The 16,782-nt window shown below is 54.8% G+C and overlaps 6 protein-coding genes across 6 annotated transcripts; 3 read left to right on the forward strand and 3 right to left on the reverse strand.

Moving 5' to 3' along the window:
• Positions 1 to 846: 846 nt before the first annotated feature.
• On the forward strand, positions 847 to 2,569 carry SPBR_02639 (3-oxoacyl-[acyl-carrier-protein] synthase II; the record flags this gene model as incomplete). The annotated part of the gene is made up of 3 exons (XM_040760942.1): positions 847 to 1,025; positions 1,131 to 2,328; positions 2,408 to 2,569. The coding sequence occupies 3 exons, from the start codon at positions 847 to 849 to the stop codon at positions 2,567 to 2,569; spliced, it is 1,539 nt and encodes a 512-aa protein (XP_040620246.1).
• Positions 2,570 to 2,805: 236 nt separating this feature from the next.
• SPBR_02585 (uncharacterized protein) lies at positions 2,806 to 4,644 on the reverse strand (the record flags this gene model as incomplete). The annotated part of the gene is made up of 1 exon (XM_040760888.1): positions 2,806 to 4,644. The coding sequence occupies one exon, from the start codon at positions 4,642 to 4,644 to the stop codon at positions 2,806 to 2,808; it is 1,839 nt and encodes a 612-aa protein (XP_040620247.1).
• A 4,355-nt stretch (positions 4,645 to 8,999) lies between these two features.
• On the forward strand, positions 9,000 to 9,431 carry SPBR_03333 (uncharacterized protein; the record flags this gene model as incomplete). Its single annotated transcript, XM_040761635.1, has 1 exon — positions 9,000 to 9,431. One exon carries the CDS (start codon positions 9,000 to 9,002, stop codon positions 9,429 to 9,431), a length of 432 nt encoding a protein of 143 aa, XP_040620248.1.
• Positions 9,432 to 10,095: 664 nt separating this feature from the next.
• Positions 10,096 to 12,754, reverse strand: SPBR_02350 (pre-mRNA-splicing factor SYF1; the record flags this gene model as incomplete). Its single annotated transcript, XM_040760653.1, has 3 exons — positions 10,096 to 12,396; positions 12,457 to 12,627; positions 12,689 to 12,754. 3 exons carry the CDS (start codon positions 12,752 to 12,754, stop codon positions 10,096 to 10,098), a joined length of 2,538 nt encoding a protein of 845 aa, XP_040620249.1.
• Positions 12,755 to 13,852: 1,098 nt separating this feature from the next.
• SPBR_02934 (V-type H+-transporting ATPase subunit D) lies at positions 13,853 to 15,025 on the forward strand (the record flags this gene model as incomplete). The annotated part of the gene is made up of 7 exons (XM_040761237.1): positions 13,853 to 13,923; positions 14,003 to 14,013; positions 14,124 to 14,449; positions 14,512 to 14,560; positions 14,625 to 14,634; positions 14,697 to 14,737; positions 14,805 to 15,025. The coding sequence occupies 7 exons, from the start codon at positions 13,853 to 13,855 to the stop codon at positions 15,023 to 15,025; spliced, it is 729 nt and encodes a 242-aa protein (XP_040620250.1).
• Positions 15,026 to 15,431: 406 nt separating this feature from the next.
• On the reverse strand, positions 15,432 to 16,389 carry SPBR_03076 (uncharacterized protein; the record flags this gene model as incomplete). The annotated part of the gene is made up of 3 exons (XM_040761379.1): positions 15,432 to 15,820; positions 15,881 to 16,194; positions 16,364 to 16,389. 3 exons carry the CDS (start codon positions 16,387 to 16,389, stop codon positions 15,432 to 15,434), a joined length of 729 nt encoding a protein of 242 aa, XP_040620251.1.
• Between the last annotated feature and the right edge of the window lie 393 nt (positions 16,390 to 16,782).

The raw sequence follows: 16,782 nt of genomic DNA on the forward strand, positions 1-16,782 counted from the left end.
CGTGGAGCAACGACGAAGTAGAGGGGAGGAGGGAAGGGAAAATAAAAATAAAACGACTCTTTTCTAGAAAGAGTGGAGGGTGTTCTTGCTGCCCACAAAGTGATATTCCCAAGTCTCCGCTGATATGCACGACGAAGGATGGCGATGGAGTGATGAGCGTAAGGGATGAGGATGAGGATGAGGAGCGAGATATGAGAGTGAGAGGTGCACAGATGCAGAATGAAAGACGGCTGCAAGCTTTCCTGGATGAGGCGACCAAGCGGCACCAAGGGATGGGCTAGGCGTCACCGGAAGCGGCAAAGGAGAGCTGAAGTTCCTTAGTCTTGGAGACGGATGATGGCTGTATCGAGCGACAAACGACGAGCGCTCCTCACCAAGCCAAGCGTTCTGCAGAGAGACCAGCTATGTTTTGCGTTTCGAGAGATGCTGTGCCGATCTGGCCTGCTCTTGGGGCGCAGGTCTCTGGTAAGACCGTATTGCATACCGGATAACAGAAAAAGGGCAGAGCTACAGTACTGGCCGTGGATGGCCGTCGAATGTCGGCCAATGCTGCGTCGTCGGCGAGTTGGTGATGTTCTCAGCCGCGGCGGCGAAAGCTGTCCGTTCCAGATGCTCAATAGAGCCTAATCCGTTCAGGTCAGGGGTCTCCACCACTCGCGCCTTCCCCCGTGGAGGTTGTCCTGGTGTGTCGTAGAGGGCAGTTGCGCACTAGTGGCTCCGGGGCTTAGTGCGCCTGCTCTTTCCAAAACGCGATACCAGTGCGACACCAGTGCCGGCAGAGCAACAAGACACTGTACGGGCACTGTATTACGTCGCCCCATCGGGGGACCATCTGCTCGGCCTGCAATGCGCCAATTGACGCCCGTGCGCCTCGGTATGATTCGAACTAACACGACAAAAGGTCGCGACCGTTCGGCTAAGAGCATCCTCAGCGTGTCGGCAGCACGGGGCAGCCTTTTCCAGCTCTTGCCAAAAGCAAAAGCAGCAGCCGGAAACGAAAGACACCAGAACGAAGTGGTTGTTGGGTGTGGTTTTCTATCTTCTTTTTTTCTTTTCGTTTCTATTTCCCTTTATTATTCTGTCTTTGTTTCCTGCGGGTCCCCTTCCCCGGCATCACTTTGTCTTGCCAGCCTCGCCGACATGCTCAGGCGGGTCGTGGTCACGGGCCTCGGCGCCGTTACGCCGCTGGGCGTGGGGGCGCGCTTTGCATGGAAACGGCTGGTGGCAGGCGAGTCGGGTATTACCAGCGTCGCCGACCGCACGCCCATTGAGCAGTGGGAGCGTCTGCCGAGCACCATAGCGGGCGCCGTGCCCGACGGCAAGAGCAGGTCGCGCGGCCAGTGGAATCCGGACGACTGGGTCGACGAGGCCGAGCAGCGCCGCATGTCGCGCTTTACGCAGTTTGCCATGGCCGCGACGGACATGGCGCTGGCCCAGGCACAATGGCCAGGTCCAGAGGCCGTGGCAGCGGCGGCACGGAAGGATGCGGCCGCCCGCACCGAGTATGCGCCCGACGACAGCCCCGAGGCGCGCACGGGCGTGTGCATCGGCAGCGGCGTCGGCAATCTCGAGGCCATCTACGAGACCAGCCTGGATCTGCACCACAGCGGCTACAAGCGCGTATCGCCGCTCTTTGTGCCGCGCATCCTCATCAACATGGCCGCCGGCCACGTCGCCATGCGCCACAACTTCCAGGGCCCCAACCACTCCGCGTCGACCGCCTGCACCACGGGCGCCCACGCCATTGGCGACGCCGCACGCTTTATTGCCCTCGGCGACGCCGACGTCATGGTCGCCGGCGGCGCCGAGGCCTGCATCCATCCGCTGACCTTTGCTGGTTTTGGCCGGTCACGATCCCTGGCCGACCCCGTCTCGGACGACCCCACAAAGTGTTCGCGGCCGTTTGACCGCGAGCGGTCAGGCTTTGTCGTGGCGGAGGGTGCTGCTGTTTTGCTGCTGGAAGAGCTCGAGCACGCGCTGGCGCGAGGCGCGCCGATCCTGGCCGAGCTGCGTGGCTACGGCTGCAGCGGTGACGCGTTTCACATGACGGCACCACACCCCCACGGCGTCGGTGCACAGCGGGCCATGCGTGCGGCGCTCAAGAACGCCGGACTGCGGCCGCGCGACGTCGACTACATCAATGCACATGCCACCGGCACGGTGATTGGCGACCGTGCCGAGGCGGCGGCGATCCGCACGCTGATGGCCGACGACGACGTGACAAACGAGTCGGCCATTACCGTCAGCAGCACAAAAGGCGCTGTGGGCCATTTACTGGGCGCGGCTGGCGCCCTCGAGGCCCTCTTCACCGTCCTCGCCATCACCGATGTACGTACTTGGTGCCGTTTACAACTGCAAACTGGTGTCTCTGTGTGTGTCTTTGTGTGTCCCTCTCTAACTTGTGTAGAATCTTGTCCCACCAACACTCAACCTCATCACCCCCGACGTGGGCCCCAACTTCAACTTTGTGCGCGAAAAGGGCCAAGAAAAGAAGGTCGACGTCGCCCTCACCAACAGCTTTGGCTTTGGCGGAACTAATGCCAGTTTGGTGTTTTCCAAGTTCAAATGATGCCAAGAAGAAAGAAAGAAACAGAAAGAAAGCAATAGCGAAAATGTACATATGAAACACAACGTAGACGGTAAACAGAAAACAAGATCAAACAGTGTAAAGAAGCGGTAGGTCATAGGGAAGCTTGACAGCGAATGTTGTGACGAGAGAGTTTTGGTATTTGTTTGCATTTGTTTACATTTGTTTTACTATTATCCTTGGAAGGGTATCATGAAACACGGGCCACCACTGACAGTCTACTTCAAAAGGTCGCTGATGCCCACCTCGTCCTTACGCCGCCGCACCTCCTCGAGAGCGCCTGCCGGGTCCGTCTCCTCCGGGTTGCGCAGCTGCCAGGCCATGCAAATGTCCATGGCGGCCGTCATCCACTTGCCCGGCTTGATCCCCAGCGCCGCGGCTACCTGCTTGCCGTCCAGCAAGCGCTTAATGTGCGGCGCGTCGAGCACGTCGAGCGTCTCGAGGTGGTCCAGAAACACCTGCCAGTCCCGCATGAGGCTGTCGAGCTGGGCTTGGCTGGGCGGGGCGTCCTTGGACGCAGTCGTCTGTGCGAGCAGCAACACCTCCCATAGCAGAGCATACAGCACCTGCAGGCGCCAGTTGCTGCCCCGGGCCTCCCAGCTGCGGATGGCCATGCCGAACCGGTCGCGCTCGTGGATCTCCGGCGCCTTGCGGTCCAGAACAAGCTGCTTGAGCACCAGGACCTCGTCGCGGTGGCGGTAGCCGCCTTGCACAACGTCGCTCAGCTTGTTGGGGGCGCGGATGCCGTCCCGTAAAGCAAGCACAACCGGCGGCGGTGGGGGCTTGCTAGGGAGGCTGCCGGCGTTGCCCTTGTTCTTGATCTTTCCATTCGTAGGCGGTGGTGGTGGTGGAGGCGGAGGAGGAGTGGGCGGCGGTGCGACCTGACCCCATGGCACGGCGGCGGCCAGGACCCAGGCAAAGTACTTTGCTTCCTCGGTGTGCACGAGCACATCGTAGATCGATCCTGGTGTCTTGGTTTCGGCCAGGGCGTGCAGGCACTCGTAGACAGAACCCCAGCCCGTAAGATTGGGCCGATCTGGCTCTGTGTGTTCTGGTGTTGTCGCTGGTGTTGTCGTGGCGGCCCCGCTCGCGTCTGTCCCGGCCACCAGGTTGGTGAAGATGGCGTGGTACAGCCCCAGCCGATCGATCAGGGCCAGAGCGTCGCGCGGATGCTGGCCCTTGAGCATCTTTTCCACCTCAATGCCCACACGCTCACGGCTGATCTTGAGCCGCAGCGCGTCAAGCACGCGCGGGTCTGCCATGACGGCCTCGACGGCCGGGTCAATGGTAAACTGCAGGCGGCTCGCAAAGCGCACGAGCCGCAGCACGCGCAGCGGGTCGTCGGTAAACGTCTGCAGCGGCTCGAGCGGCGTCTGGATACGCTGAGCCGCCATGTCCGCCAGGCCGCCCGTGAAGTCTTCCACCAGACCCGTGGACAGGTTGTAAAAGAGCGCATTCACCGTGGCGTCGCGGCGCAGTGCGTCCTCCTCGGCTGTGCCAAACTCCATCTGCGGGTTGCGGCTGTCGGCGGCATATGTCTCCTTGCGCAGGTTGACAAAATCAATGTCCATGCCGAAAATCCGCACGGTGGCCGTCTCGAGGTGCTTGGACTTGTCCGGATTGGCCTCGACCTTGTGGACGCTCCCGAGGTCGCTGGCGGCCATGCGGTGGCGGTCGATATTGTCGGGGTCAGCGCAAAAGGCCTGCATCTGGTGTGCAAAGGCGTAGCCGGTCATGGAGTTGATGGCCGTGTCGATGTCGTTGCTGGCCTGGCCCAGCAGCTTGTCGCGGACCCAGCCGCCGGCCCAGCGCAGGACGATTGGTTCTCGAGATTGCTGCTCGCTGAGATTTTCATTCTTGTTGACAAAGGCAGCCACATCGAGCAGCAAGTTCTTGAGCCGCAGCTCCTGGTCGGTCAGCCGGAGCGTGGTGGTCGCTGGTGTCGCCATGGCTCTGGTGCGATGCCTCCGCTTCTTGGCGATGCTTTCGCTTGGGAACAGAGAAGCACGGTATTCCGCTGCTTGATTGTCGTCGTTGTCGGCCAGCTTTCTCTTCATAGAGCTGGCCGAAAACAAAAGAAATCGAGACGCAAGGTGCCGCGGTCGACGAGGAAAAGGAAAAGTTTCCGCCACTGCAATTGGTCTCCTCCCGCGCAAAGTCGGACACAGGTTAAGTCGACAAGCAGACCATAGCATGAGTCAATCGAGCCAGGGTGTATTGTAGCCTGGGTATTGTCGTGGCTGGTCGTTTGCTGTTTATCGTTTGTCGATTTGTCTGCGGGATCGTTGTTGGGCTGGCAGAATCCATTTTGGAACTATCAACTTCTTCTATGACTCCAAACTGCCCCAACGTTGGCGCCATCCCCGCTATACTGCTTGCTTTCGACGTGCTTAGGGCCTGCACGTGACAATTATTGGGACCAGCCGTAGGTGGGCTGTTTCAGCCTTGTTCAGCCTTGTGGGGAAGGCAGTCATACTGTTACAGAAGCTGTAAATACCTTCGCCGTCTCTTCATTCTTATTTCCTATTCTTGTCTTTAATGATGTTTATACTTTGACAGATTTACATCACATAGCCTTCCACTTATTAAAAGGCAGCCCAGCCTAGCTATCACTTGCTCATTTCTCTGTCGAGAGTTTCAAGTTTTAAGAGTCATACGGCTATTTTCTAGATGCCACTATTTGGCTGTCCCTCGTTGCGAGTCCACGTTGTCAAACAGTCTTACAGATTGGAGAGCAACGGCCCGTCACTGCTTCTGTTTTCGTGGTCTCTAGTGTCTAGCCCTTTTTTTCTTTCTTGAAGATTTATCTCAAAGTGATACACATAACGTCTTCGTATTGTAGGATTTCATATCCGAAGGATGAGTGCATCAAGTTCCGCCGAGAGAGAACGGGCGTGGGGGCACTGCAGCGTGTCCGTCATTTAGAGTTTTATTGCGTACGCTGGCCTTTCCCGAAGAGCTTTAACCGCCTACTTCTATCCACAAAACTCGGTGTCCAAGGAGCGACTCGAAGGGCCGCCCAACAGTTGGGAATGTCGGGGGATCCGGGCGGTAGAGCCACGTCTGCCAAGCCAGTTATCGGAACAATTGAGAACACGCTCAGGCATGACGGGGTGTTATTGGGGTCAGTCGAATGCACCTGTCCCATGTGATTGTTCGTAATCATGGATGCCGGCGGATACTGCGCAGAGTCAAAGTAGGTGGACAAAGGTGCGACGAGTGCGGATGCCTAAAATGCAGGTGTGGTTGCCGATGGCGGCTGTCACCGTTGTTAGCCGTCCACATCTTCGCTCTTTGTTCTTGTCGCAATCTAGAATAGTGGGAGGCTGTGTAACCCATAGGGCAGCAACGACGTAACTGCGCAATGCAGCCAAGCAACTGCATCATGCTATTGGTAGTAGTGTATTAGAAGCAACACATAAGTGAGTAGGTTGCAGAGATAGTTGGTACTTTTGCATTCGATATGCGGCATATTATTCTGTAGATTATTATGATTTTATTTGATTTTCTACGAAATTTTATTACTATAATTATTTATTTATTTATTATTATTGTTGTTGTTGATTTTGTTGATTCCATTTTCTTTCGACTTTGCAGAAATTCTGGATTTTGTTTCTGGATTTATTCCGACAGGAACTGGACAGCTTTACGAAAGTTTGAGCGAAATAGCATAAAAAAAGCCAAATGAAACCTCATCGCCAGGTCGAGAATTCAAGATCAGCCTGCCAAATGAGCTGGGCGGCCTCTTTGATCCTCCATTGCCCGGCGGGTTGCCCGGTGGTCGACGATCTTCCTTCATACACTCTCACATTTCTGCTGCAGTCTAATATTATGCTTTGGTTTTGTCTTTCAGACACAGCACAACCCCCGAGACGTCTGTAGGCTGCCATTTGCAGATTGTCGCAGTTCAAGTCTGTACAGCTTCGGCACCTCCACATGAAGTAGAAGGTCTATGTATATTGTGAATCCTCCATGCTATTCACAACACTTCAACCTTCGTCAGATCCTGAAAAGATAGTAATGAGCCTGGCTCGTTCACCCCTCGTGAGGAACAATAAAATATAAAGCTAAAATAAAAGAGTAAGCTTGTTGCACGGCATTCAATTCCCTCTGCAGTGCACAGGTACCGTTTTCGTGTCATGGAGGCGAAATGACGAATCATCTCGGCAGCCAAGCATTGCGCCCAGCAACGGCGTTCTTGTCAATTTTGTCCCCCGCCCGCTCTGCCATCGATCTCGGATTGCCATAGACATCGTACGCAGGAGATCAGTCGCGTCTGGTCACGCATTTGGGAACAAAATGCACCAAAAAAAAAAAATAAGTTGGCTGGCATAAATCACACGGGCCCGACGCCTGGGCGAAAGTCCAGAGACAAGTATTGACGACAAATGATAGTTTTCGCTAAGGCTTTTGGCATGTCTTACTTATCTTTTGTTTCGGGAATTGTAGAAATGGACTATGTCTCGACCAACATCCAGCGGTGACGACCGTTTCTCCCCTTTTGCCCTTCACATTTCCCATATTTGGCAAATCGCGGCGCCGTTCTGAGATCGCTGGGTGTTTGCTTGGCAATTTTAGGCAATAACAAAGAGCCGAAAATTCAGGGCGACAGAGGAGGGAGGATGGCCGGGATTCAACAGGTTCTAGGGCCTATGGATTCCTTTTACGCGATGAATATATACATACCCCCCCCCCCCCCCGAGACCACCTGGGCCTGTCAAGTGACATTCGCAAACAGTTAGCGAGTTGCTGGGTGTGTGTTAGTGGCGTTCGCCCCGTCTAGACTTCTCCCAAAATTTGGTCTCCAAAGAGAACGGGCACCTGGATGAGATGCCAAGAGATAATGCTGCGCAGTTTTCGCCTCCTTTCAAAGGATCCGCCTCCTATTTCTTCTACGATAAAATGACAAGCCAGCGCACAGCCTCGACGAGTACGTATACGCGGAACGATGAAAGACACCAATTTTACAAAAAGACCCCGGGGCTTGCAACATTATGTTTTGTCGTAATAGTGACGATGTACAAAGCGGGACTGTTATTATGACGTAATCCCACCCGCGTTTGTAATGAGACAACTATCGAGGAACTGAAAGAATGAATGAAACGATGAAACGCGCGAGGCCATAAAGGCTCGACAGGCACATATTAACATATTACGTGAATAGAAAGAGGATACGGTGCTATATGGCGCAAAGAATCATGCAAATCACTACGAGTGGCTTTTCACGTCACATTTCAATGAGGTCAGAACGAGCTAGAACCAAATGACAACCACATCCTAACCCCAGACTGGCAATGATAAGACAGGGCTACAACGGCGAGCATACGACATATTACGACCGAGCGACCTTTGCAAGCAATCTGCAAGACGAATGTCTTATTGGTCCCCGGAAAGAAAAGACCAGAAAGTGAGACTAGGATATACCAGACGCGGACCTGGGCTGTGGCGTGCATCAAAAGAGAAAAAGAGCTGCAGAGCTCCTTGGTTCATGAGCAGCTATGGGCACAAAGAGGAGGGGAGGGGGCGGGTTTGGAGTGGTTAGGCGCATCTGCGGGTGTGAGCAACATGAGGAGGGAAAGGAGTCAGAGATGGCCTAGCCAAAACAAAGAGCCCAATGGGGACGGCCCCCTCGTCCTCCCTTGTGTCCTCTCAACACCCTCTTTCTTTCTCCTCTATGTCTGCGTACATTCCGCGTCGACCAGCATCCCCTCTTCTTAACTGTTTTTGTCGTTTTTGCCACCTCCGACTGTATGCTGCCGCATATCGTATGTTGTCTCCAATGCTACTTTCTTGGGACACTCACACCCCCTTATCAGTTGGTAAGGCAAACTAAATTCGGGCAGTTGAGGCGGGAAACGAAACAAGAAGACCAAGGGAAAGCCGACTGATTGGCACGAGACCAGCTCGATAGTACCAGAATGACGGCCATGAATTAGCTGTTAGCTGATCTCTGCCTGCTCTGGACTGTCCCTTTTGTCACTATTTTCCTGTTAAGCTTTAAGCATTTATTTTGATTCGTTGGTATACCTTTTGGTTCGTCCATGAGGCAGCAACTGGACAAGTCCAAGCCTTGGCCATTCATGGCTATGTGCCGTCTTTTTGTGTGAGGTATGGTCCTTTCAGTTCAGATCCACGTAGTTGCAATAGCCTCCTAGTATAAAGAGGTCGGCTGACCGCTGTCTGTCGCTATCGAATCTTTCTTTTCGTTTTTTACGTGTCCCATACAATTCCTCAACTTCAGATCTTGTCTTTTTTTTTCATTTTTCATCAGATTCCCGCATCATATCAGACACCATCCCCCCTCTCGATATCCACGTCCGCTCTTAACCGTCAGCACAGCCGTCTCGACGATTCCGTCTTGGACGCCTCATTTTACCATCCTCCCATCAAAACTCCTTTTCCCCGTTTCATCATGGCCGCCCCCAACTCCCAAACAAACGCAATCAACATCGGACCCGATGCCGGCCCGTCGAACCACACGAACCTGGACGCGGACCGCGCTTTCCAGATGACCAGCGGCTCCGTTGGCTCGGCAGGCGGCGACGCCTACTCGCCACCCACTATTACTTACACCGCTGCCGCCGACGACGCCCCAGCCGGGACCGTATCCAATATGGACGGGATGGGCCTGGCTGGCAGCAGTTCCAACAATGCCGGCGGCGGCCAGTGGGACCGCCGCCACAGCGACGAGTGGGACGCTTCCAAAGTGCCTCCGAGCCGTTTCCAGAAGCGCAAGGGCTCGATTTACTCGACACAGGGTTCCCGCGACGGCCATGTTGACAGCAACTATGCTGCCAAGTTCCACGCCAAGCATGCTGAGCTGGGCTATAACAAGCTCAAGTGAGATGGGGGGCGAAGCAAACGAGATAAAAAAAAGAAGGAAAACGAATAAAAAAAGACGAATTATGATATTGTTGGTTTAGTCTGTTTTGACCTGTGATATGCCCGTCTTCGCACAGAAGACGCTGGCAGCAGCAGAGAGGTTGGCGTTCTTGTTATCTATTCTGGCGATACATTGGCAATGGTTTATCATCAACTGATCGTCACTTCATGTGACTCTCATATCACACTACTGTTTGCGTTGTTTTTTTGTATTTCTCCTAGCTATTCGCCCATATCTGCTGCATCCAAAGGGTGTCGAAAATGGGAAACCGATTTGACAAAAGAAAAGTCGTGGAAAGGCAGAGGAACTCGAGCAAACTCCTCAAAGCAGAGACGCCAACCACACCGACTGTGAAACCTAGAAACATTTGATATATGAAAAACCTGTCCAAAAAGTAGAGAAGATGTGCCGTTTTTCGTTGACCAGTAAAAATAGGAAAAGGAAACCAATGAAAGGACAATTGAAATGACAATTGATAAGAAAACAAAGGAAAATGAAAAGAAAAAGAGAACATGAGGATTAGAAACGAAACGATTGTGAAAGCCTGACATCTTGGAGCCATATAAAAGCAGGAAGTAAAACATAGAAAGGGGGGAAAACAGACAAGGAGACACCGTTACACCCTCTATTCGTCATCTTCATCGTCCATGTCGATGTTAATGGCATCCGGATTGGCCACCGGTTGTGGTGCTGCCGCAGCCGCCGACACAATGGGCGCGTCGCTGGCCGCCACAAAGCCCACGGGCGCACGCGCCTGCCGCTCGAGTGCTGCCATGGCGTCGGCCCTCTCGCCCTCCGCGTCGCCATTTTCGCTGCCGTCGGCGTGCTCGCCGTTGGCAGCGGCGGCCGCGGCCGCCTGGCGCTGCTGCTGGCTCTTGGCCAGCGCCTGCGACGCCACAAAGTTGACGTCGGTGTTGTACTGCGCCTGCACGCTGCGTTTGATCCGCAGCATCTCCTTGAACGTGTCCTCGTTGCCGTGCTGCACCTCGAACCCGTGCCATTTGGCCCAAAAGTCGGGGTTCGTCCGCGGGTCGCAAAACTGCGACGCGTGTCCGTAAATCGCCCGCGCCCGGTCAATCTCGCCGAGCCGCTTTTCCATGTCGGCAAACTTGAGGCACATGTCGCGCGCCTCGGCGTCTGGCAGCGTCGAGATGGCGCGCTCGTAGATGGGCCGCGTCGACGCCATGCCGAAGTTGGACGCCGACTTGGTAATGTAAAAGTTGAACATGTCGGCCCGGTCCTCGTCCGACACCGCCCGCGTCGCCCGCTCGTAGATGCGCATCGCGTGCCGTGCCAGGCCGCGCTCTTCCTCGAGATTGCCGTACATGAGATAGATAACCTTGGCGAACCGCGGGGGGCATCCCTCAATGGCCTGCTCAAACAGATCGCGCAGCCGCTCGATGCCAATCTTGCGGTCCACTGCCTTTGTCAAGTACAGATTCCACAGCTCAAAGGCCACCGGGTAGCTGAACAGGTCGAGGCCGCGCTCAAAAATCTTGAAGCAATCCTCAAAGTATTCATGCTCCTCCAGCAGATTCGCATAGTTGACCACCGTCTGCGGCGTTGCAATCCGCAGCTCAAAGATGCGCTCGTACACCTTCTTGGTCTCCTCGAGTGAGCTGACGCTCTCGACAAGGTCGACGTAAAAGCTCCACAGCTTCCAGCTCTTGTGCACCCGCTGCTGTGGCGACAGCGTCTCGTCAAAATAGTCCACTGTCGAGCGCTTCGGCGCCTGCACCGCCTTGGCCATGACGCGGACCGCGTCGTCAAAGTTCTCGTTGCGCAGCTCCATCTCCGCCCACTCGATCCACATGTCTGCCAGCTCGGCCACCGACCGGAACGGCACCTTGACGGCCTTTTCCATAATAACGCGCGCATTCCGGATGTCGCCGCCTTGGTCGTAGAACTTGGCGTAGTTGGCCCACAGCTGGTGGAACACCCCCACGGCCTTCTTGGGCTCGATGGTCGCAATCGCTTTCGTGTACGTGTTGACCACCTCCTGCTTGTTCTCACCCCACAGCCCGACACGCTTCTCCCACTCGGCCACGTTGTTCGGGTTCTGCCGCAGCAGCACGTCGTTCAGCAAGAATGGCCGCCGGTCCATCAGATGCTCGAAGCGCAGCATGCGGATGTCGAGGTCAAAATCCGCCGCCTCGTCAGCTACGCCCTTTTCGGCACGCGTCGAAACGAGGTCCATGAGAGCGCCAATAATGGACTCTTCAAACTCCACGTACGAATCGAACACGAGCGTAAAGTCGCGCACCGTCATGACCGTCGTGATGGCCTCCTCGAAGATGTCGCGCGCCCGCTCAAAGCTGCCCCGCCGTGTCCAGTACGCGGCTAGGCCCGACCACAGCTTGCCCCGCTGGTCTGAATACCGGTCAATGCCACTGCGGATGATGCGCTCGACGTCAATACCCGTCTCCTGGCCGGTCTGGATCTCGTTGGCATGCTCCACGAGCAGGTCGATCATCTCGCTCCACAGCTCGTAGTGGCCCTTGGCCTTTTTGCTGCGGAACCGTGCGTTGTTGAGCACCTTGATGTACGTCCGCACGGCCTCGGTGTAGAGTCCGGACTGTGTAAGGAGCTCGATAAAGTCCTCGGCGTCTTCCGGGTGGACTTGCATGTAGCGCCGCCAGATGCGGACCGCTGTCTCGCCGCCGGCGGAGTTGGCAAAGGGCCGGTACAGCGCCCATATTCGGTTATGTTGGGCGATTGGCAGGGCGCGCAGGGCGCGGTCAAATGTGCGGCGTGTGAATGTGACGAGCGGCTGCTGCATAAGAAACTTGAGGTAGAGTTCCCATATCCGTGGCATCTTGTTGAGGAGGATGATGGCACGCTCAAAGAGCGCGTTGACCTTGCGGTACTCGGCAGCGTAGGAGGCGGCGTTGAGCTTGGATACGTGTTTTGTGCGGAAGACGAGGTACTGCAAAGGTTTTGGTCAGCATGGACGATGCATGAGTGGTGCTGGGGGGGCGACTCTTACCATCTTCCACAGCTTGTAGGAGCGCGGTAGTTGTGTGCAGGCCCGTTCCATCACGTAAGCCTGCTCCTGAACGGTGCCATGCTGGACTTTGTGTCGAATGTAAGAAAGCCACGGCCGTGTTGTGCCTTGGTTGCGGTATATGTCTTGTTCGTAGGGTGCATCGGCGTCGGCCTGGGCATCAGTTAGCGGACGAGTGGCATATTGTCGGTTGGTGAATGTAAGGGGAGCTCACCAGAAGATGAATGTCTGGCCTTGGGCCGGGAGCAGTGGCCACAGCTGGAGTAGCAGATGCTGCCATTTTGGGCTATGGGCTTGTAGGTGGTCGTGAAGCGAGCGGCTGGGACTCCGGAGGGACGGCAGAGTCGAGAATTTGAACGAACGCTAACGTTCGCCTTGTGCGAAAGGGAGAGGTAGAGAAGAGCGCGAAGCGGATCGAACGACGGCCGAGGAGGGATGACGGAGAGTGAAGGAGAGTGGAGGGGAAAAGGCTTCTAAGAAAACTCAATTTGAGCGCGTCCTCACATCATCACGGTCGCAGCCATTGCTTGGATGAAACCAAAGCTGCGAGAAAAACACACCAATGAGGCCCGAGCAGACAGCAAGAGGATGCGCCCTTGGGCTTGGGGCAGCGCGGGCGCGATTCGTCTGTTGAAGCTATCGTTTCGTTGTGCGTATCGTTACAAAGTCGACTTTTGTGGTTGTCTCGTCCGATTCCTCACTCTCGTCGTCCTGGCTTGTCGGTCGCTGTTGCCGTTGTCGTCGTCTGCGTTCCTCGCTCCTGCCTTCTCTGTTTTCCGATGGAGCCTGCTTCTATTTTTTCCCGCGTCGTTGCCCAAAATGCCAGCCCTTGTTCATGCGTCCCAAAAGGGGAAAGCGCCATTCAATGCAACCTAGGAACCAATGGAGCAGGAACTGATGATGACTAAGGACCGAAGCCAGTCCCGAAGCTAATCGAGGGGAAAGGACCTAGGCAAGCTATAGGCCTATCTTTCACTGGACATCTCATCTGTGTAACTCGGCCTCTTTGAGAGACACATGGGAGCTCCCCGTCAGCCAAATTGACGACGAAACATCATTGCGAACTTTAGCATTGTCGCACTCCCACGACGTGCCTTCGTCACGTTTACATTGCGAAGCCACCGACTACATCGGATACGACTCGGAGCCTCCGTGTGGTTTTCTTTGTCCGACTCGTTTACTCTATCCCATCTCGTGCCGGCCAGCGACTTCTGTCAGGCAACCAAAAAGCGCTCATCATGTCTGGAGCCGCTGTACGTTATGACGGCAAAGACGGCCGATTCTATGGAATACGTTAGGAATAAGGAACTGACCAAAGACTTGAATGGGTGGATAGGATCGTGAGGCGGTTTTCCCGACCCGCCAGTCGCTCGGCATAATGAAGGCCAAGCTCAAGGGTGCCGAGACAGGCCACAACTTGCTGAAGCGCAAGAGTGAGGCTCTGACAAAGTGCGTGATGATAAGAAGTGACTTGAGAGATGCCAGGTGCTGCAGTATTGGTGAGAAAGGCTGACCATTGTGTTGACAGGCGATTCCGAGGTATTTTGACACTCCCGTTCCTACGATGACGTCTGAACATGCGACGCCAGCTATTCCGACTCTCCCTCGATGTCCATATCGCTAAACAACATATTTCCCTCCCTGTACAGAGATTACCCGCCGAATTGACGAGGCGAAGCGCAAGATGGGCCGTGTGATGCAGATTGCGGCCTTCTCGCTGGCTGAGGTGACGTACGCCGTCGGTGGCGACATTGGCTACCAGGTGCAGGAGTCGGCGCGGTCTGCACGGTTCCGCATCCGCGCCAAGCAAGAAAACGTCTCTGGTGTGCTCCTACCGGCGTTTGAGAGCTTCCAGACTGAGGGCAATAACGACTTTGCCATGACGGGCCTAGGCAAGGGTGGCCAGCAAGTGCAGCGGTCTAGGGATACCTATGCAAGGGCCGTCGAAGCTCTCGTTGAACTGGCCAGTCTACAGGTAGGCACCCCTCGTGTGCATTTAGGGAGATGTGAGGTTGCGGTGTTTACTGACAACTACAGACCGCATTTGTTATTCTGGACGAGGTCATCAAGGTGGTCAACCGAAGAGGTGAGTTTACCCTGACAAATACTTGTATAGTGTGCGTTGAAGCATTTGCTAACTTTCTATGTAGTCAACGCCATGTTAGTTTTCCGGCTTGTTATTCTTCTCATCTCCATTTTGCACAGTAGTCTAACCTTTGCAGCGAGCACGTTATCATTCCTCGTACTGAGAATACGATCAAATGTAAGAGACCTTTGTTTTCACGCGCCCCTTCAGAGAATGGTCCCGGAAGCTGACCACGACCTCCCAGACATCAACTCTGAGCTGGACGAGCTCGACAGAGAAGAGTTTTATCGACTCAAGAAGGTTGCCGGCAAGAAGCAGCGAGACACAGCCGCTGAGGATGAAGAGCTCAAGGCTCGGAAAGAGACTTTGCAAGCAGCCAGGGGCGCTTCTGGTGGCGGCAAGAAGGAGAAAGACGGCGAGCCCTCGGATCTGCTGGCCGAAGGCGACGACGACGTTATTTTCTAGATGGCACTGGGATTGGCAGCATAAAGCATACGTTCCTATAATTATGTGCAGAGAGGACGTGGACCAGTATAGGTGTGTGGACGTTGTTGTTTCGCCACACATCACACTGTTGTAAATTGTAACGTTGCGCTTTTGGTATATCATAGTCGGCCAGGAAATCATTGATCTAAATCCTTGCATTTGACTTGTTATTCTATTTTGTGTTCACTCGTTATATGGTATTGTACAGTTTCCGGAGTGCAATGGAAACTTTGCACTAGCTATTTGTAGCCTTGTGTGAACCCCCGTTGACCGAAACATATGCAATACAAAGGACGCTGAAAGAGGGAAAAAAGAAAGTGTGGTATATTGCAGACAATAACAAACCTCGTAGCGTGGAGCAGAGCCGTAACAAGAATGTGCTGGTCTACTGCCGCTGGTAAGTCACCTTGATCGACTTCTTGCCGCCCTCGTCGCTGTCCTCGCCCAGCAGCATGCCGGCTGTGCTCGTCTTGGCCGCAATGGCGCCCTGCTCGGCCTCGTACTCCACGAACGCCAGGCCACGGCCAGGCACCAGGCGCACTTCGCGGAAACCCTCGAAGCGACTGAAGATCTCGGTGAGACGGTCGGAGTCGATGTCTCGTGGAAGATGCTGCACGAAGAGCGTCTTGTTGGGTGGTAGGTACTCGTCGGGGATCTGGGCCGGGGCAGCAGGCGCAGCCGCACCACCAAGAGCCGCGCCGCCGAGTGCGTCTGCTTGGGGCCGCAGGAGCTGGCGCTTCTGGGCCTCGGCGGTCTCGAAAGCAAGCTTCTTGTCTGTATGTGTCAGCGACCATACGCGTGTACCCAAAGAATCCCGGCCGCGCATAGACTTACCCCTCTCGGCCACTCGGTGCCGCTTGTGAGCCTCGAGCTCCTCCGGCGTGCCCGTTTGTTGCACGGTAGCGTCGCTGCGCATGCGCGCAATGGCAAGCACCATGGGCTTACCGAACAGCACGAAGCCCTGGGCTTCCTCGACGGCGCGCTTTGCAGACTCTGGGCTGTCAAAGGCAATAAAGGCCTGGCCCTTGGCACGCAGGTTCGTCTTGGCAACAATGTCGATGACGGTGCCAAACTCGGAGAAGATGGCCTCGAGGGCGTCGCGCAGAGGCTCTGGCTTGATGCGCTCCTCAAGGTTACGCACGTAGACCCTGGGGAAAGAGACGGTGTATGTTAGCCAACACGGTTCAAGCACGAAAGACGCATTTGGTACCTCATTGTGGCAACTGGGAGACGCTGTAGGAACGCTGCGGAGTGTCGGTGAAAAAGGGCAAAAACAGGCGAGAAGATGCAGTTTTTCTGTGCAATGACACAACGTACGTGGCTACAGGCGCGTCGCTCGACATGGTGGCTGGTGTTTGCGGTTTGGAAGGCCGTCGAATGAAAAAAAAGGTGAAGGTTGAAGCATGGTGGAGATTTAAAGGTTTCCCGCTATGCGCAGTGGCTCGTGGATTTTGGGTTGGTTGTGTCTGGTTGAGCCTTGCGCACCACTGCAGCGCTGTGATTGGCTAGCGAGGCTTCGCTGAACAAAACCACACTGCTTTTCCGTAATAATGCACTTCTTTGTAAAACTTGTAACTTCTAATTCAGTGAATGTCTATATACCATTACACGGATTGAACTTTTCCGTTGGTTTTGTTTGTCTCCTCTCCTCCCATATTTTTACCCCAAAATATATATTTAAGTGATAATACACTCGTAAAAGCAGATCGTCGTAACGCAGTTCCGAACGTTATTTT

The sequence above is a fragment of the Sporothrix brasiliensis genome (assembly GCF_000820605.1).
Source record: "Sporothrix brasiliensis 5110 chromosome Unknown Cont17, whole genome shotgun sequence".
Classification (NCBI taxonomy): domain Eukaryota; kingdom Fungi; phylum Ascomycota; class Sordariomycetes; order Ophiostomatales; family Ophiostomataceae; genus Sporothrix; species Sporothrix brasiliensis.